At 40.8% G+C, this 21,162-nt stretch overlaps 1 protein-coding gene across 5 annotated transcripts in view; it reads left to right on the top strand.

The window, feature by feature from the left end:
* Window positions 1–21,162, top strand: part of Pls1 (plastin 1) — an 87,712-nt gene that overhangs the window by 56,057 nt on the left and 10,493 nt on the right. For all 5 annotated transcript variants that reach the window (XM_055629776.1, XM_055629773.1, XM_055629777.1 and 2 more), the window contains exons 7-12: window positions 4,998–5,163; window positions 5,244–5,386; window positions 8,378–8,473; window positions 10,142–10,337; window positions 14,888–14,966; window positions 20,579–20,693. In XM_055629776.1, the coding sequence (XP_055485751.1) occupies window positions 4,998–5,163; window positions 5,244–5,386; window positions 8,378–8,473; window positions 10,142–10,337; window positions 14,888–14,966; window positions 20,579–20,693 (795 nt within the window). The remainder of the gene's footprint in view (window positions 1–4,997; window positions 5,164–5,243; window positions 5,387–8,377; window positions 8,474–10,141; window positions 10,338–14,887; window positions 14,967–20,578; window positions 20,694–21,162) is intronic.

The raw sequence follows: 21,162 nt of genomic DNA, 5'->3' as shown, positions 1-21,162 counted from the left end.
GAAGGAAGGAAGGAAGGAAGGAAGGAAGGAAGGAAGGAAGGAAGGAAATATAAAACTAGCTACAAAAAAAATTGAATCTGTTACTAAATGTAAAACTAAAAAACAAACAAACCAAAAAGAAAACAACAACAAACAACAGTGTAATTGTGGTTTGAATGAGTATGGCCTACATATGTTTGACTGCCTAGTCACCAGAGAATAGAGCTGTTTGAAAGGATTAGAAGGATTAGGTGGTATGGCCTTGCTAGAAGTGTGTGTCACTGGAGGGCAGGCTTTGAAGTTTCATAAACAAAGCCCATGCCAGGCCCAGGTCTAGTTTTCTCCCCCAACATCTTCAGATCATGATGTAAAGCTCTCAGCTATTGCTCCAGTGTCAAACCTTTCTGCTTTCCACCATAAAGTGCCCCGACCCGCAGGGCTTCAACGGGGTTCCTAAGGTGGAGAGATTGGAAGGAATGGGGGGGGGGGGTAGGGACAAGAGACGCAGGAATGAAAGCCAAGTCTGTTCATCTGATCAAGGCTTCCGTTTATTAGAAATTTTTATCCAACTTATATAGAGAGAAGGCAGGAAAGGGGGAAGGTTAATCTACTGCTGCAGGAAATAGGAAGAGTGCTTTCATGGGTTAAATATTGCACCTGCAAGATGCGTAAGGATGTCTTCTTAAGCTATCTCAGGGATGCTCTAAAACTAACAGATGGATGTTCTCACAATCTATCACCCATGATTTCAGGTCCTAGGTAACTCTTCAACTAAATAGCTTTAGGTCTCCACTAAATGACCTTTGCTCACTACTTGGCTTTGGCTTCAGTAAATAGCTTTGTCTCCACTAGATAGCTTTGCTCACTGTTTGACTTTGGCTTCAGTAGATAGCTTTGGCTCCCAGCAATAGCGATCATGGACCAACCTCTGAAGGCATAAGCAAATCCTCAAACACTTGTGTTTGTAAGAGTTGGCTTGCTCATGGTGTCTCTTCACAGCAATAGAACAGTAGCTAAGGCAGCAATGAATATAGTCACATATATACAAAGTACATATTTGTACTTAATGTTTATATACATATATTAAAATGTATGTACATACACACATATATATCTTTAATTTTATCATACATGCATTTATGCATACTATAACTAGGGAAAATATAAACTTCACTTGAACATTCCTAATGGAGAAAAATGATACTGCGTAAATCCAAATAACAAAGTATGCCTTTACTCTTACTAAATACAGCACTGCCCTCTAAGATCATTTTAAAAATAAAGTCTTCTAGAACTAAACTTTTATGAGTAATGAGGGTTTTAAAATGGTATGAAGTGACAGAAAAAAAATTTACAGTTTGAGATTGTTGGTAAAGACTTGGAGATCTAATCAACATAGAAGTGACATCAGAAGCCATCCAAGACAATATCCATTTTTCTCTATGGTAAATGATCTTTGTTTTAGGTAGTCAGTTCACTGGTACACAGAAGATGGGAGAAAATGGATGAATAATCCAAGATTGCTACTGTGTGTGCTTCTTTCCTGTGTTCATACCCCTCTGAGGCAGGGAAGAGGTCCTCTTTTAATACACTGGAACATGGGGAACAGCCCTTCTCTTCTGTGCCAGTTCTGAGTGCCACACTGTCCTTATCTTTCTCCCCCAACACAAGCCCTCAGAAGGAAGCTTGTACACTCAGGGCGGCTGTGAGACCTGGAGAGCACTATGGGATTCTCTTGTTACTCCTTCAAAATTAAGTGTACATGCGGAGAACGTGCCACCATGTGTGTATGGAGGTCAGAGGAAAAGTTTTTGGTAAAGGTTTTCTCTTTCCATTGTGTTTTAAGACAGGGTCTCTCCTGTTTTTGCTACTGCATGCCACACTCCAGGCTAGCTGACCATCACATTTCTGGCTGGTTATCCTATCTCTGACCTTGTTATAGGAGTGCTGGAATTAAAGATGCACACCACCACTTCCAGCCTATTATGTGGATTTGAGGATCTAACTCAGGTCTCCAGCAAGACTTTTAGCCACTGAGCCATTAACCTGGCCCTTTACTTCTTGTTCTTAAGATGTTTAGAAATTGCTTTATTCTCTGCTAACCTGTTGGCTTTATCAAATGAAAACTACTATTAACTTCAGTTCCCATGACTGCTTGTCCGTACTGGACATTTTCTATACTTGTATTGCAGGCATTAGAAAACAAAACTACAACAAACATCAAAAGCTGGTACCCTTTTATTGCCACCAAAGTCTGCTGACAAGACAAAGCTGGGTTTCTAGTTTATTGAAATAAGAGGGAAATTCCCATCTACAAAGCTTTAATAGTGTCTTAGACCTGGGAAGGTAAAGGCTGGGCGAGGAGTTCGGAGAAGTGGTAAGGGGATCCTAACTCAGACTGTGTAAGGAGATCAATCCATTGTGAGGCTGGTATCTAGAAACAGTAGAGCGGTTTTGAGGGAGTGAAAGATTTCTAAGTCATAATAAGATCTTCTTTATCCTGTACTTTATGTCTAATATCCCCTTATAATTGAGTACATACCATGTGTGTCTTTCTGGGTCTGGGTTACCTCGCTCAGGATGATCTTTTCTAATTCCTTCCATTTACCTGCAAATTTCATGGTTTCCTTGTTTTTAATAGCTGAGTAGTATTCCATTGTGTAAATGTACCACAATTTCTGTATCCGTTCCTCCACTGAGGGACATTTAGGTTGTTTCCAGATTCTGGCTATTAAAAATAAAGCTGCTATGAACATAGTTATTAAGCAAATGTCCTTGTGGTATGATGGAGCATCTTTTGGATATATGTTCAGGAAAGGTATAGCTAGGTCTTGAGATAGAACTGTTCCTAGTTTTCTGAGACAGTGCCATGGAGCAGGGGCTGTCCCTGACAAGGACTCTGTTGCTTGCTGTTGGAACACTCTCCCCTAGCTGGGCAGCCTTGTCTGGCCTCAGTGAAGAGGCTGTCCTTGGTCCTGATGTGACATGAAGTTCTGGGGCAAGATGGCATAGGAAGTGGGGGACTCCCTTCTCTGAGAAGAAAGGGAAGGGGGGATGGGAAAAGAGAGGAGGATGGACTGGGAGGAGAGGAAAGAGGGGGCTGCAATTGGGATGTAAAGTGAATAAATAAATTAATTAAAAAGAAAAAGTTATCTTTTTAATGGATCTTTTAGGCAGTGCCTATGCAAAAGACTCTTGGAAGGAAAAATCATATTAACAAAGACAGAGAACCAGTCAATTCATGCCAGCAGAGACATGGCAGCTGCACATGTCACGCCTGCGTGGACAGTAGCAGGGTGGGGGTGTACAGATGGTGGGGTGGGGGTCAGCATCCAGGCTGAGAACAGTGGTAAAAAGTTGTGGCTTTCATGCTTGCAATCAGATTTAATGCACTTACATACTTCTTTTAAATACATCTTCATGGTGTCAACAAGTATGGAATGGGCAAGTGTAAAATTTTGTTGTAATCACCGTCAACCCAGCTCTTCACTTTGCGGATGCCTTCTGAGGAATCACAAGTATGCAAGCATTCTTTATGCTCTGGAAGGAAAAGCTAGGAGGCCGCTAGCGCAGAGAGGACGTGTCTTGAAGATGGTATTGATTTGGCTTTGGGTATTTAAAAGCATCCGAAAGCTATTAAATGTTTTATAAGCCGCTGGTTGCAGTGTTTGCCAGGGGCTGATAGCACTTCCGTGTTTGTTGGTAGTGAATGAAGAGGTTCGAAGGATGTTGAAGAGTTTTCTTGTTCTGCTGCTGCCTCTAGGGAGAGCTGCACTGGCAAGAAGGTTCATTATTACAAACACAGTTTTAAAACCCGACTTCAGTCACTCCTTCTTGATCCCCAGGAGAGACGGTGGTTTGCTTGGAGCCCGGCAAAGTCAGTCATGTCCATACAGCGTAACAGGAAGCCCCTGAAATATTCCACTCTAACACCCTACACTGTCGCTCTTGTTACCAGCAACCACCTAATAAGGTGTTCTGGCTCCCACGTAGGAGAGCATCTCTGGAAAGCACCCGGACTGAAACTCGTGTGACTTATTAGTTTGCTACCTTACAGACCATCTTCCGAGTTCCTTGGGAAAAAAAAAATTCCTGAATTTGAAATCTGATCCACGTCTTTTTTTTTTTTAAGAAATGCTTCTGAATGGATACTTTACACAGAGAAAGTTTTCTTACCCAACCAGTAGTTCTGAAATTTGTAGAGGAAAATACCAGTAGAATATGTTCAAACATGAAATCTTATATATTAATAACATTCTCTAACTGGGTGCAGTGGCACACACCTTTAATCCCAGCATTCGGGGAGGCAGAGGCAGGTGGATCTCTGTGGGTTTGAGGCCAGCCTGGTCTACAAAGTGAGTCCAGGACTATCAGGACTACTGTCTCAAAAAAAAAAAGTTGTAAACCTGATGCACAGCCCCAGTTTCATTTCTGTGCAACAGCTGACCCTAGAGCATTACTCTCAGCAGGTTGGACAGCAGCAGTGTGAGAATGGTCATTCAGAGTTGGGAAACTATGGGAGAAAGTCACATTTTTAGAGGTATTTCTTGATAGAAATTGGTGGCTGGATGTGGAAGGCAAGGAAAAGTAAAGGGCCGGCTTGGGCTTCCAGTTTAGGAAGAAAGCAAGATTAAAGCTTGTTCCTCCCAACTGAGACAGTTCGGCAAGAACTGATTTTGACAGGGATGGAGGAAGATTAGAGAAGGGTAGCAAGAAAAGCTGATTATTTTGGACATGCTGGGCGTATGGTGCTTTTAGAACACACAGCAGATATAAAACCAAGAGGATACACAGCCATAGAGCTTGAAGTGGGTGCTTGTAGGAGATGCAAGCCTGAACTTCATTGGCCCATCTAGATGACAGTTAACTGTGTGAGTCTTACTGCTAGTAAACTGCTAACTTAAGTTGTGTACGGTTATGTTTAAATATCTGAAATTTTTCAGTCAGCTGTTTTGATAATTCATGGATAAGACTTTTGAAACTTTTTCCTCACTTATGTATTTCTTTCGGCAATTCAGGAAAATCTGAACCTCGCCCTGAATTCCGCCTCCGCCATCGGTTGCACTGTGGTCAACATTGGTGCACAGGATCTCAAAGAAGGAAAACCCCACCTGGTCTTGGGGCTACTCTGGCAGATCATCAAAGTTGGTCTCTTTGCTGATATTGAGATTTCCCGGAACGAAGGTGAGATCATCAGAAGCATTACTTTTCAGTTGTGGGTGGCCCATGAAGGAAGCGCTGACATCTCCGTGTTTCCCTCTCAGCCTTGATCGCCTTGCTAAACGATGGTGAGGAGCTGGAGGAGCTGATGAAGCTTTCTCCTGAGGAGTTGCTGCTGCGATGGGTGAACTACCATCTGACTAACGCAGGGTGGCGCACCATCAACAACTTCAGCCAGGACATTAAGGTTTGGATTTTTGAACATTTACATTTATTATTATTATTATCTGTGGCAGGGGCATATGCCACAGTGTGTGTGGAGCAGCCAGAAGACGAACCATAGGAGTTGATTCTCTCCTACTACCATGTGGCTCTTGTAGATGGAACCCAGGACACGAAGCTTGCACAGCGGGTACATGACCCACCAAGTCATCTCACTGGCTCAGGGCTTAGATTTTAGTGTTCAGAATTTTTGCAATGAAATAAGGGTGTAGGATATAAGAAATAAGAGGTTCGGACACAAATGAAAATCCACAGATACTTGAAAATGAAAAATGACCATTTACCTTTTCCTGTCTGAGTTAGATGCTACCAATTATATTTACAAAATCTTTTAAAATAATCAACTGATTTATTGACTTATAAAAATAAGACTTACAGCTGGCTGTGAAATAGAGAAGGTGATAGCTTTAACATTTAGAGCATTTTCCCCCCTGTCACTGGCCCACTAAATTATAATGAACTAAGAATTATTGCATCTGTTTGCTGGATCGGAGGCCCTGTGGGTTCAGACTCTCCCTCCCACTTTGCTAATAACCAGCTGATAGAAAATGAGATTCTCCGAGGACATGGAATATCAGTTGCCTATGAGGATCTTAAGGTTTGTCTCCCAACCAGAGTAGCTGGGAAACACTTTCTTCTTTACTGGAGAGTCTTGTCAAGAAAACTATAACACCCACTTCCACTTACCAGCAACTTTCCCAAGGTCACTGCTGGCATAAGCCCTGGCATGAGCTGGCTCCCTTGATCTTCTCTTCCTTCCTCCCTCCCTCCCTCCCTCCCTCCCTCCCTCCCTCCCTTCCTTCCTTCCTTCCTTCCTTCCTCCCCACCTCCCTCCCACCCTTAGTTCTTTCTTTCTGATATTTTTTAAACTTATTCCCTTTACATCTCAGTCTTAACCCCTTCCTTCCTCTCCTCCCAGCCCCTCCCCTCCATCCCACCCTATCCCCCTCTCCTGCCCCTCAGAAAAGGGGAGCCCCTGCCCCTCACAAACCCACCCAAGCACATCCAGTCACATCAGGATTGTGTGCTTTCTCTTTCACAGTGTCCTGGCAAGGCAGCCATGCCAGGGTGATGTGATCGAGAAGCATGCAACAGAGACCATGTCAGAAACAGCCCCTGATCCCCTTTCTGGGGTACCACATGGAGGCTAAGCTGCCCATTGGGTATATATGTGTGGAGCTCCTGTCTTCTCTGGGTCCTTCTATCCTTCTCCCCACTCCTTATGCTCCACCCATTTTTTTGCCTGAGACTCAGTGTCTGTTTTGATTCTTTGCTGGGTGGAGCCTCTCAGAGGACAGCCATGCTGGGCTCCTATCTGCAAACACAATAGAGTGCTATCAGTAGTATCAGGGGTTGGCTCTCTTAAAGCTATGTAACCAGGAGACCCCAGAGGTGGATGCTCAAATCTCACTCAGAAGGAAAAATGGAATAGTTAGCAGAAGTGGTTGAAGAGAGGGAACAGGGTCAGAGCACTGGTGGAAATGAGGGTGGGGCTCAGACATGGGGAGAGCAGGGTTGGGAGGACAGAGGGCTTTCAGGGAAAGAAGAGACCATGGGTGGGCCATCTCTGAGACCAGCTGGAGACCTGCAACAGGATGGGCCCCCAGGAAGATAGAGGGCTGACTAGCTGAGACCCCTGGTAGCGGGAGTCATGGAGCCTGGGGAGGCCATCCTGTAACCAAACAGGCCTCCAGGTGAAGGAAGAGGGACACCAACCCACCCACAAAAACTCCCACCCAGAATTTACCCTGCCTACGGGATGCTCAGGGCTAAAGATAGAGCAGAGATTGAGGGACTCTGCAACCAATGCCTGACCCAACCTGAGATTCTTCTTCTTTGTAATTCATGGTTTTTTTCCCAGAATGATCTGGGAAAAATTAGAGTGGTGCTGTCTTTTATTCATAAATATTCTTTAAATATAACACCTTCAGTTCATACCTTGCCACAATGGTGACAGTTGTCTCTACTTCCAGGTAGTAAATATTTTAAAAGTTTATAGGTGTGAATCCCCTTAAAATTCAGTTCATTCATTCGGACATTAAGAATTTCCTGACCTTACATATGCACGGAGATGTAGAGGCCAGCTTTTGAGAAGCTTACCAATTAGACCTAACAAACTATGCGGAATTTACTGGCTTAGTGTTGGTATATTATTTCTTAAAATTTTGTGTGCCGATGCTGCTTGGCTAGGTGGTTCTGAGATGCCAGTCAGTTGGGAGAAGCTGAGAGGTGCATCCCCAAAGGCTTGGGTCATGTGTCTCGGTGCTCCTCTGCCATGCCTTGCCATATGGCTGCCCCCGGTTTCCTCACAATCTGATAATATCAGACAGCTGGACTTTTTAGGTCCAGGTTAACTTCAAGAGGGGGGAACCAGAGGCTCCCTGGGATTTGAAGCTGGAAAGCTCTGGAATGTTTACAGTGTTTGTTGGTCAGAGTGGATAGCCTAGCCAGCCTAAAAGAGAGGAGAGGGGCTATAACCTCTGCTTCCTGCTGGGAAGAGGTACATGTATGTTTAGAGAAAAAATATAGTAGCCATCTCTGGAGATGACTACATTAGGTGACTCAATGTAATGAGGTCACAGTTTATGTATCAAGATGGGAAAGGGTACAGGATGGGTAGGGAAGGCCTTGGTTCCCTTTAGAGAGGAAGGCCTTTCCAGGGTAATGTTTGACTTGAGCCTTAGATGACATGGATGTTTGGGGATGTAAGCACATGACAAAGGTAAGGGGAGGGGCTTCCAGGGATAGGTGACAGCACTTAGGGTGTAAAAGAGCACTGCTAGGCACCCTGAGGTATAAAGTAGTGTTGTGTATTCAGGACGCCCTAGGAAGTGATGTACTGGGTTGGTTAATACACCAATCTCAAAAACATTTTGTTTTGAGATGGGAACACTTTTTCTCCTGAATTTATTTTTCATTTTATTCATTTACTGTTTCTTTCTTTCTTGTTTTGAAGGACTCAAAAGCTTATTTCCATCTGCTTAATCAGATTGCTCCTAAAGGTGACCGAGATGGAGGTCCCGCCATTGCCATTGATCTTTCAGGGTTTAATGTAAGTGAACTTTTAGACTGGTTTTAAATGCTGTGGTCACAGTACGCATGACATAAAATGTGTCATTTCTGCGTGTATAGTTCAATGGCATCCCGTACATCCACCGTTCTGTGCAACCATCACTACTGTCTCTCTCTCTAGAATATTTTCTTGATCTCATGGGGGAAATTGTATTCATCCAATAGTAACCATTCACTACCCCTAACTCCTGGCAATGCTTCTGCTTTTTAACTCAGAATCTGAATAGTGAGTGCAGTGAAGTTTATAGCATCACACACGTTCTGTCTCCCCTCTCCCGCTCCACCCTTCTTCTCCATCTTTTTCTTTCTGTTGCTTTCTGCCTCTCTCTCCTCTTCTTATTTTTAATCCTAGTACTGAAGAGGCAGAGGCAGGTAGCTCTGTGAATTCAAGGTCAGCCTGGTCTATATAACAACTTCTAGGCCAACCGGATCTGTAGTGACACTTTTTGTTGTTGTTGTTATTTTGTTTTTTAAGACTCCGTACTGCTGTAACCTAGTTAAACATTTGTCATCTTTTAGTTACTGGACTTAATTTATTCTCTACATATTTTCCTACTCTCCTTACTTTGAAACAAAATCTAGGCATAGTATTATTTCATTGATTTATCCTGATATTTCTAAAATAAAAGATATTTTATCATAATCATAATACTTTATCCCTAGTAAAACCATTAGACCATTAATAATGGTCTATAATATGTTCACTATTAACATTTATAATTATCTTATAAATGACATATTTTCTTCTTATAGTTCACTCAAGCTGATTCCTAAACAAAGTCCATATATTGTAACATTTTGGCATCCACCTTGGTAACTTTTCATTGCTTAACAGAAGTGACTCTATTGCTTTCTCTGATCTCACTGGTTTTGCTTACTGTTTGTTGTTTGTTTGAGACAGAGTTTTAATATGTAGCCCAGGCTGGCCTGAAACACACTTTGTAGCCCAGGCTGACCTTAAAGCAACAGTCCTGCTTCAGCCTTTGAGTACTGTGATTACAGGATTACCACAACACCCTGCATGTTTTACTTCTTTTCAACTGCAGGTTCACAGGATGAGACAGGTTGCCCTTGATGTTGATGTTCTCTCATGCTAGCTCTCAGGAGATCTCTTCACTTGTCATCTGTCGTCATATGCGTCACTTGTCATTCCTTTACTCTTCTGTTTTAGGCTTGTTTTTTTTTTCCAGGATTTTACAGTCTTGAAAGGCATTATTCTAAGCTCGCTCTCTGTGTGTGTGTGTGTGTGTGTGTGACTCTGTCTCTGTCTCTCTATTTTTATTTTATATGTATGGGTGTTTTGCTTACATGTATGTCTGTGTACTGTGTGAGTTCTGGTGTCTGTAGAGGCCAGAAGAGGGCATTGGATCCCCTGGAACTGGAGTTACAGATGGTCGTAAATGTCCTCATAGTGCTGGGAATTGAACACAGGTCCTCTAGAAGAACAATTAGTGCTCTTAACCGCTGAGCCATCTCTCCAAGCCCTAAGAGTCTTTGAAATACTTAAAATAAATGCAGAGGTTGATTTGTGATTCTTTCACATTCTGCTATTATTTGTGGGAATGTAATTGCTTGTAAATATTATAATTATAAAATTATGTCAGCAGAAGTTTAATCCTGGCCGTTTTTGTTTTATTTCCTTGTTTAGGAGAAAAACGACCTGAAGCGCGCCGGATTCATGCTTCAGGAAGCGGATAAGCTTGGCTGCAGACAGTTTGTTACCCCTGCAGATGTGGTGTCAGGAAACCCTAAGCTAAATTTAGCCTTTGTAGCGAATCTTTTTAACACATACCCATGCCTACACAAGCCTGATAACAGTGACATTGATATCAATTTACTGGAAGGTAGGTTCTTTCTGCTTTGAGTTGACTCACTGTGTTTCTTTCTGTGGTATCGTCCTACTTCACTGTCCTGGCTAAGAGACTGTGGTGGGAGATGTGATTGTGTGTGTATGTGTGGCAGCATGTGTGGTCACAAAAGTCTAAATTAACAGAATATGATTGCTGGGTTGTGTTGTAAGAAAACACCGGAGTAAATCTTACTTACCTGTCATTTCTCCATAAGAGTTGAGTGGAAACTATCAGACATTTGAAGGATTCTCATAAATGCTCCTGTAACATAACTCTACCACCAGTGTAGAGAATGAATTATCTGTTAGAAAAAGTGACCCTTGACAGCATCTTTCCCTTTGAAAGCAAGTTTGACTTCATTATTGCTCTTTTTAATGATTTTAGAGTATTTGAAATTTATCATAGTCATAACTTGTGTGTAGGTGGTTGCTATCTGTCTCACAATATAATACTTTCCTGTTTTGCTTCATGAAATGCAGATTTGACCCCTCCTAATGTAGGTACTGTATTTAGTACTTTTCTATATCTTATAAATATATTCGTTCTGACTTTTCCTTTTATTAGTGGCATTTATTCTTTCCATCTGGGTTGATGTTGTTTTGCATTTTCATGCTGTGCTGTCTTAACATGCTTATAGAATGAATGACTGCAAGCAAGAAATGCAAATGAAATTTAATTAAGTAGAGCAAAGCTTTGATTATGTACACTCTACCTAATTTGCCTTCTATAATGACGGGATATTGCGGTAAACATATTAGAAACCAGTTTTGACAATTAGACTTCATGGTGTGGTGTGAAGTCCTTATCGCTCTCCTTTGACAAATTTCATCCTTTATTGTGTGTCTTTGAAAGGGCTTATTTACAGTTTACAATGTATTTTGTTTCATATTATTTATGTTGCATATTCTAAATGTCATTGAAGCTTACAATATATGAATTCTCGTAATGACAAGAACATTCTTAATAACTAGTTCTTTCTTCTCATCTCTGCTACCCAGACTCTCTTTCACTTTTTTCCCATTCTCATATCCTCGCCCACATGAGCGCTATTAATATTCAAATGAAGAGTAAAAACAGTGGCCTTGGTAGTTGTCAGAGGGAGGGCCAACCCTGAGACTGACCCTGGCTTGACTGAACATTGCAGTGTGAGCTTGCTCGAAGCCCATGCTTCCCTTTCCCCAGTGTTGCACAGCGAACCAGCTTCACAGGTGTTTTTTTTCCTTGGGCTGTCACAACTAGAGTTCCAGGGACCTAGCACTTCCCGATTACAGTATCACAATTAACAAAATTTTAGATTAAAGAAATTATAATTATATTTTATTATAATTAAAGATATTTAAATATATATTATAATTAACCTAATACATTCTTTCTGAGAGTCCTGTCAAATAAGGACTATATTCTCTACGAAAATATATAACTCAGAGGAAAAAAAATGACAAAAATATAGATTTCATTTTTTTAAGCAAAAAAAAAAAATTTAAAGAAACATAAAAACCTAGAACTAAAATATTAAGTCAAAAATGGAAGACTATTTTACTGAGTCTGAAATATTTCAAAATCCCTCTGTGTCTTAAAACAGAAGGCATTGTTTAGAGTGGCATATTAAAAATGATCTGCTTTTTATAGTTACCGAATTCCTTGCTAAATACCCTTTCCAACTTGCTCGCTTTCCTCTTTGTCATGTGTGGGTTCCTTTGCTAGTGTTCAGCATGCTTTTGAGAGTTTTCAGTGTGAACACGGTTGCTAAATATTTCCTCTAGTATTTCTTGTACTTGATAAGATACTGTGGGAAATATCTATCAATCCTCTTTATTTAGAACATATGTATATCCTGACTTAGCTGCCAAAAATGCATTTGACTTTGGCTGTCATTGGATTATTTTCCTCTGTAGATTTGTTTTTACAGATCCTTATGAAATTTTAGCTTTGACCTTATCACATTCTAAATTCATATATTAGTATATCTCCTTGGCAGAGAATTTTTGCCTCTCTAGAACTACTGAAATTCAAAAACCCAATTAAGTGTTCCTTTATATCAAATGTGCCAAACACTTAAGATGCATACAGGGAAACTCTCTGAGAACTCATTTGTGATGATAGAAAATACACAGACCATAAAATTCAAAAGGCTTTGTTCACGTCATGGTTTCACCATTTACTGTCTGAGTAACATCTGTGAGCCTTGGTTTTCTCGTATTTATAAAGCACAGTAATAATATTTACTCCGAAGAATCACAGAGGCGGTTTGATGTGATCCTGAGTGAAGGCATTCACTCGGCACGATGTGCTTATTGATGTTCAGGGTGGGAGGAGAAGAGCACATCCAGTGAATGTGAAGTCTGTCTTTTTGTTTTCTGTCTTCTTAAAAATAGGCTTGTTGTATCGGAGCTTTTGCCAATTTGACTTGCAAAAAAAAAAGACTATCTTACAGTGCTATCAGGTACATTAGAAATTAAGAGTTTTGGTTACAACTGGGTGTGGTGACACACACCTGTAATCCTAGCACTCAGGGAGGTAGGCAGATCTCTGTGAGTTCCAGGCCAGCTTGGTCCACAAAGTGAGTCCAGGACAACCAAGGCTACACAGAGAAACCCTGTCTCAAAAAACCAAAACCCAAAAAGAATTTAAAAAAAAAAAAAGGAGTTTTAGTTACACAGTTGCCTTAGTTGTCAGCAATCTAAAAGCATTTTCTGTCTGCAATACATATGTTTTTTGAAACGCTTTACTCTGGCTCCTGCACAAATGCGTAGTGCTTCTAGCTTTGAGCGTCTGCTTACCAAGATGACTCAAGTGGCACTAGGTAAGTAAATGCTCACTTAGAAAGTCTATTTTACCCTCCATGTGTTAAAAATCAAGGTAACAAAACTAGCTGAGAACAGGAGAAAGTACGAATCTCGAAAACTTACACTTTCCAAACTTTTAAATGTAAGTTTTTTTTTTATTCAAATACCCATTGTATCAACAGTTACAATGGACTTTGAGTACCTCAGTCAAAAATTTGACACTCCGTCTTTTGTAATTGAAAAACATAATTTGGGTTCTCCTAGCTAGGAACAATGTAAAAATTTGCCGATTACTGGAGGAAAATGGATCTTCATACAGTATGAGTAAGTTAGAGAAAGAACCAAAGTGCAAATCCAAGCCGCATGTATTGAGCGTGGAACGCAACGTGCTTGTGCCACGCACTGGAAATGGCTCAGGGACTCAGTCAGCACCACCTAGTTTAACTCTTTCAGTAGCGAAAAGTTCCCCATGTAGATTGTTTACTGCAAAGTAGTGTGACAGATACGGCAGACAGAACAGTTACTTTTTGAGAACAGAGAGGACAGATTTAAACAAATTATTTGGCTAATAAAGCTAGACATGTGTAGAGTCTAGTAAGTGCCAGCTAGTAGCATTGAAAGTCTCCAGGGAAACAGGGTGTGCCGTTTATTGGCTGAATGGGAATAACAGAACCCTTTCAGCTGTATGAGGCTTCTGTCCTTCGAATGCAGGTTCATACTCTGTGGCTTGTAGTTGGACATTGACTGCAGAGGTGACTCAAGTCCTGAGGTCCAGGTTGTAGATTTCTAGGCCGAATGGCACCGTAAGGCTCTCGAAGACCAAAGTCTAGAGTGACCTACAATGGCCTGTGTTAGAAGTGATAGAGATATAAAGATTTCAGCTTTGGGGAGTTCAGTAATAAGATACTAAATTATTTTATTTTCTTTTATTGTCCCCCCCCCAGCATTGTCAAAGAATAAGAAAAAAAATGTAGTCACTTAGGACCATTTTTTGTCAGTAGATTTCTGTAAGGCAGATATGGCAGGGAGAGCCCAAATCTCTACCTGAGTTGTATATACCCTACATATACTCATTTTTTAGAAATAGATGGTGTACACCCAGTGAGACAGGCTAAACAAAAATGCCCATTGAGTTGTCCTCTTGAGTTGCTCTTTGGGGTCCAGGAACTTACTGTGATGAAATGTATCTCAGAACAAAATGTGTTCCTCATGAATTTTCAACAATAGCGATCTAAAGTAACGCAGAAAGCTGGAGAATGTTGATATCCCTCACTGCATATTTTTTACATCACCTGAAATCCCCTCTCCCCTTCATTATTTGTATAAAGTGTAGATTTGTGTGTCCAGGAAGTTTCCTCTCTGACCATAATCCACTCAAGTGTAGAAAAGCTGCACTTGAGGAAGGTAGAGCTTTCAAGTCTATTTACTGTGCTGTTGCCTTGCCCTCTAAAAGATTGGCTTTATGTTTGGCCAAACCAGGTCATAGCTTTATACTACTTAAGCTGCATTTACACTATCTGTTGCATCCCTGTACAGAAAAACCCATGGGTCGGTAGTAGTTCCCAGACCCCAAATAAGGGAATCTAGATGGAGAGAGAACAAATGGAGGCTTCCTAGATGGCCAGGATGAGAAATATTTTCTTCTTAAAGAAACTGTGTGTCAGATAGAGTGGCCAGTTTACCCCTCCCAGGATGCTTTAAGAATAGTTCCTAATTATTTTGGCCCAAATCATCAGTGTGAACTTACGTCTACTCTAGGAGAGAGCAAGGAAGAGAGGACATTCCGGAACTGGATGAATTCACTGGGGGTCAACCCGTACATCAACCATTTGTACAGGTAAAATGTCAGACTGTGTTACAGCCTTAACATCATGGTCTAACTCCAGAAGTTTCAACTTTAGGTATGTTTTTCTCAAATCACAAGAATTTTAGCCAACATTTGGAATGCTGGGAAATGGCAATCTGTTTTGTTTTGTTTTGTTTTGTTTTAAAGTGTGTAAAAAGACAATGTGATGCCAATAGTATTTGATTCTGGTATAAGAGTAAATGTCCAAATTATTGTTTTGTTTTGTTTTTCTTTTTTCTTTTTTTTAAATTTTATTTTATTTATATATTTATTTATTACAACTTACTTTGTATCCCCACTGCAGCCCCCTCCCTTGTCTCCTCTAGTCTTGTCCACCCTCCTTCCCCTATGCTCTTTCCCTAGTCCCCTGATAGGGGAGGACCCCTCCCCTTCTATCTGACCCTACATTATCAAGTCTCATCAGGACTGGCTGATGAGACTTCCTCTGTGGCCTGGTAAGGCTGCACCACCCCCCCCTCCCAGGGGGAGAGGATCAAAGAGCTGGCCACCGAGTTCATGTCAGAGATATCCCCTGTACCCCTTACTAGGGAACCCACTTGAAAACTGAGCAGCCAATGGGTTTCCTTTGAACTGGGGGTTTAGGTCTTCTCCATGCATGGTCCTTAGTTGGAGTATCAGACTCTGCAGGGCCCCCTGGGCACTTCCTCAGAAAATTAGGAATAGTGATATGTCAAGATCCAGCTATACCACTCCTAGGCATATACCCAAAAGATGCACCACCATTCAATAAGGACATTTGCTCAACTATGTTCATAGCAGCTCTATTCGTAATAGCCAGAATCTGGAACAACCCAGATGTCCCTCAACGGAGGAATGGATACAGAAATTGTGGTACATTTACACAATGGAATACTACTCAGGAAATCATGAAATTTACAGGCAAATGGTGGGAACTAGCAGAGATCATCCTGAGTGAGGTATCTCAGAAACAGTACATAGTTTATACTCACTTATAAGTGGATATTAGACACATAATATAGGATAAACATACTAAAATCTATAGTCCTAAAGAAGCTAAACAACAGAACCAAAAAATCTGGGTACAGGGGTCTTTTCTGAGACTGATACTCCATCAAAGACCATGCATGGAGATAACCTAGAACCCCTGCACAGATGTAGCCCATGGCAGCTCAGTCTCCAAGTGGGTTCCTTAGTAAGGGGAGCAGGGACTGTCACTGACATGAATTCAGTGACTGGCTCTTTGATCACCTCCTCCCTGGGGGAGCAGCCTTATCAGGCCACAGAGGAAGACAATGCAGCCAGTCCTGATGAGACCTGATAGGCTAGGGTCAGAGGGAAGAGGAGGAGGACCTCCCCTATCAGTGGACTGAGGGAGGGCATAGGAGGAGAAGAGGGAGAGAGGATGAGATTGGGAGGGGACGGGGAGAAGGCTACAGCTGGGATACAAAGTGAATAAATTGTAATAATCAAAACAATAAATTTTACAAGTTAAAAAAAAAGACTGGAAAAAAAAAGCTAGGGAATCATTCAGAAGGTCAAACAGGACAGACATTGGAAGTAGGAGAAGACAAGGAACAGGACAGGAGCCTTCCACAGAGGACCTCTGAAAGACTCTACTCAGCATGGTATCAAGGAGATACTGAGACTCATAGCCAAACTTTGGGAAGAATGCCGGAATCCTTATGGAAGAAGAGGGAGATAGAAAACCTGGAGGAGACAGGAGCTCCACAGGGAAAACAACAAATTTCCAAATTTTCACAGTAGTCAGTGATGAAAATAAGAATTTACTTCAGCACTAAGGTTTAGAATAATAGTAATATCTAATAAACTGTTCTCATCTATACATCATTATTTTTCACTGTAACTCACAGGTTTTCATTTATTTTTATCACACCTTATTTATAATGTAATTTTCACATATGTTTTTTTTTTTTCTTATTTGTAGAAATAACTCATTTTCCCTTGGTGATTATTTTAGTTTTGTCTTCTTTTTAAAAAAATTTAAATTCATTTTATTTTTCAAAAACTATCCTTATGCTTTGATGTAGTTCTCCCCCTGTCCCTCTGTTCTCCTCCCCCTTTGCTAGTCCTGATTCCCTCTCTCCAGGTCCCCTTTTAGGCCCTCCTTCCTTTTCCATCATCCCTTTTCTGTGTTCGTGTCCCATACATAGATCCATGCATAGATTTAGGTCTACATCCCACATAAGAGAGAATCATAGTGTAGTTGCCTTCCTGGGTCTGGCTTGCTTCCTTAACATCACAGTCTCCATTTGCACCTGTTTTCCTAGGTGTGTTCTAGTCTCATGCAAGGTAATCTTTTAATTTGTTTTTGTCATCCTGAGAATTGAGCCTAGCGTTTTGTACATGAGTGATGAGCATCTTACCACTGAGTTACATCCCTAGCCCTGAATGTCCCAATGTTATTCTTTTTTAAAGCTGAATAAAATTACACTATGTGTATGGATCATACCTTAACCATCCTTCTGTTGGTAGACATTGGGGCTGGTTCATGTCTTTGGCTATTATGAGTAATGTAGCAATAAACATGCATGTACAAGTATCTCTGTGGTGTGCCCACTTCGAGTCCTTTACATATATACTCAGGAGTGGCATAATGAGATAATATAGTAGCTCCAGTTTTCTGTCTTGAGAGCCCTCTGTACTGATTCTCATGGCAAGTTCACATTGCCGCTACTAAGAAAATATTTATTAAATTTTTCCTGTGCTTTCTGCTAGTCTATCAACAGACTGTAGCCTTCCCCCAAAATGCAAAATAACAATTCTACTTCAGCATTTTTAATTTTAAAAAAATCTAGTTAAATCTATCAATAATTTACAAATACCAAAGAATGTTCAATGCATCCATACATTCAGTGCATACGTTCAAGAATGAACTGAATATATAAACTAAAGATTAATATGTTAGCAGAAAACCCTCATTAACTGTGGGTTCCTTTTAAATTTTATTTTACATTGTGGGGGGGCGGTGTGCACATATACCACAGTGTGCATGTGGAGATCAAAGGATGGCTTCACAGTCATGCCCGTCTACCTTTGCACAGGTTCTGTGGTCATGGCAAGCACTTTAACCCACCCTGTCAACTTGCTGGTCCCGACTGAGGATTTCTGTTCCTTGCTATTTATTAAAATATTAATTAAAATCCAAGCCAGCATTATCTTATTTTATTAACTATTATTTTAGCAGACATTTAAAAACAAAAATGTATAATTTCCAGCTGGATGAAGAGATATACAGCAACTAGACTGGAGTTTTTGTTGTAGAAGCAGAGCAGCTAAAACTCCAGGACTGCAGAGAGATGAGGAGAGATGAGCTATTTATGGACTCATTTGAAAGGATGTCCATAGTATGTTATTGAGACTAAGCCAGCAGTAGGTCTAGTATGATCTAGTTTAGTTTAAAACTGACTACATATAAATTTGTAAGTGAATTCTTAAAGCCTGGAGAAGTACATAACCAACTACGCAAGTCTAAGTAGTAGGACTAGAGAACATTCAGGAGGTTTTCATTTTTCATTTCAGTAATTTTAGTACGGCTCTATTCTGTTTTCTGACAATGAACAAGTGTTTCTTTTATCACTGATGATTAAATTTTTTAAAATTTATGTTTCTTTATTATTGCTTATGAATATGGGTGTCTTGCCTGCATGTTTGTGTACTCTGGGTGTGCAGTCCCGCAGAATCAGATGGAGGCAGGCAAGCCGGATAGATGGCTTAGTGAATGCTAGGCCTGTCTCAGAAAGCCAAGGTGGACAGTCTTGAGAAACAACACCTGGTTGTGTCCTCTGGTGGCCATGTGTAGATGCATAGGCAGACAGCTCCCACACATAAAAACATGAACATCCATGCCTATGCACACACACTCTCTAAAGTTAAAAGAGGATTAAGATTTGTTGAGACTCTGGGTAACTTTTATAAACGTCAAGAACACTAACTTCTCTATGGTTGAAAGAGTGCTGACCAGATATTAGTTAAAGGATGGTTGATTATTATTATGATATCCTTCTTGAACTGTTAGTAAAGGGCTTCAAGGCATATGCAATCGTTTTTTGTTTTGTTTTGTTTTTCTTGAGAAAGAGACAGTTCACTTTCAGAAGATCTTCAGAAGTTCCCTGATCTTAAGAGCAACCCTTGGAATGGAAAACTACGTGCCAGGCATGTAGTTAGAACCAACAGCATGTGTCTGTGAATTGGGGGTCTGAATTACATTCCTAACCAGCCCTTAGCTGGTTCCCACCTACAAGATGCTCAGCATCACCACAGCAACTACATTGGCCAACACTGATTTTTAACTACATTTTTTTTCTCTTTAAATAAACTATTAAATATATTTCCAAAACTGTTAGTCCTAAAGCTTTTCTATTAGCAGTTGACTCTGGAGTATACTGGAAATCCCTGGGAATTATTCAGCTCTCTGGGCCTCAGGTTTCCAATGTGCAGAGCATGAATAGTCATAATAACTCAGTATATAAGAAGGAGAGTTAATTCATTTAAAGTAAAAAGAAAAAGAAAAGAGAAACCTACGAAATAGGTGAGGTTCCAGAACTTACACAAAGACTTCAGTGATTTTTTGCATATGGAGTGCCCGTGTGTATTTTAGATAGCCCAGTCGGATCTTTATAACTGTACATTAGATGTCTCCATCGCTCCCCACAGAGCCTAGCTTCATTCATTCACTGCTCCACGGCGTGTGCTCAGGGAAGGAAAAGCAACTCTGGTGTGATCCTTAGCAGAACACAGCCAGTACATAAGCTGTTGGGGGAGAAAAGCCACACATTCCTTAACAGAGCTGCTGCTTAAAGGCATTGCTGTTGCTGTGTCTCCCTCTCACCGAGAGCTGAAAACAGACTCCATAGGCTTCAAGCTTCTCAGTGACAGAATTTTTCCGAATCCAAACAACAGTATTCTTTAGTAGTCTTACATTCAGAATTCCTACTTCCTTCCTCTTAGCTTTTATTATTGAACAGAAATGGCCACCCACCGGGTAGCTGTAATTTTCCCATGACAATTTTTGAAGTTTTTAAAAATCATAAAACACATGAGCTCATTCTGTTGTACAAGTTTCAAACAATGTAAGTACCTAGAATAAAATAAAACCTGTAACCCCCTGATTCCCTCTCATGTTCCCCTTTTCCTGCTCACAAGTGGTCACTCTTAATAGTCCATATATATATGACTAATTTTTATTTAACAAGATCAAACTATATGAGTGTCCTGCCACTTACTTTTAAATACTTAATGTATCTTGCAGAACTTTTTATATGAGTATTTTCAGACCAAATTTAATATATATAATGACATTCCTGGAGTTCATTGTAAGGATAGTGGACTCAGTATGTTTCTAGACATTTGTTTCCAAATTTATAAGTGGCAACACAAATTTTTGTATGTGTGCATGTACACGAGTATGTATATATGTACAGATGCCTTGTAAACATGGAAAAAATGGGCAAATTTTTGGGTTGGAAGTTCGAGATTGAATGAAATGCCCTGCCATTTATACGCTTTAAATGACTCTTGCGTGTTTAAAGACACATGTCCACCCGTGGTATATGAGCACCGACAATTGCCCCTTCCTTACATGCGTCTCCTCCCTGTTTTAGTGACCTTGCAGATGCTTTGGTGATCTTCCAGCTCTATGAGATGATCCGAGTGCCAGTCAACTGGAGCCATGTCAACAAGCCCCCTTACCCTGCTCTTGGAGGGAACATGAAGAAGGTGAGTGGAGTGACTATAGCTAGACCACTGTGACTCTGGTATAAAGCCAAGGCTTCAGTTTCTTAGCTGTTGGTGTGTGGTTTGTGCCTGTAGATTTATTTCAGCTCAAAATGTGCTAAGCTTAGCGGGTTCTTTATAAGCCCGGTTATTAAGTGTTTAGAAAGACGAAGGCAGGCCTTCCAGGCAGACACTTCATTACACTGTTTTCATCTTTAACAAGTTATGGTACTTATGTTCTTTGAGATGTATCCTAAGTACACTCTTCTGCTGTAATTGCCACAACTTGCTAAATACCGACTGCTTACTCATTCATTGATTCAGCAGTTATGTGTTGATTTCTTACTCCCTGCACAATGCAGTACGTGATAGGAAAAGCGCAAGCCATGAACCAGCGCTTAGAAAGCCCTACATAAATGATGGCGATAAGGTATGTCAGCCAGAGACTCTGAGTGAAGTGAGTACTGTGGGT

The sequence above is a fragment of the Psammomys obesus genome, unplaced genomic scaffold (assembly GCF_907164565.1).
Source record: "Psammomys obesus unplaced genomic scaffold, mPsaObe1.curated_primary_1811, whole genome shotgun sequence".
Taxonomy (NCBI): Eukaryota; Metazoa; Chordata; class Mammalia; order Rodentia; family Muridae; genus Psammomys; species Psammomys obesus.
The sequence above is the reverse complement of the archived record's forward strand: the minus strand, read 5'-3'. Positions and strand labels throughout refer to the sequence as shown.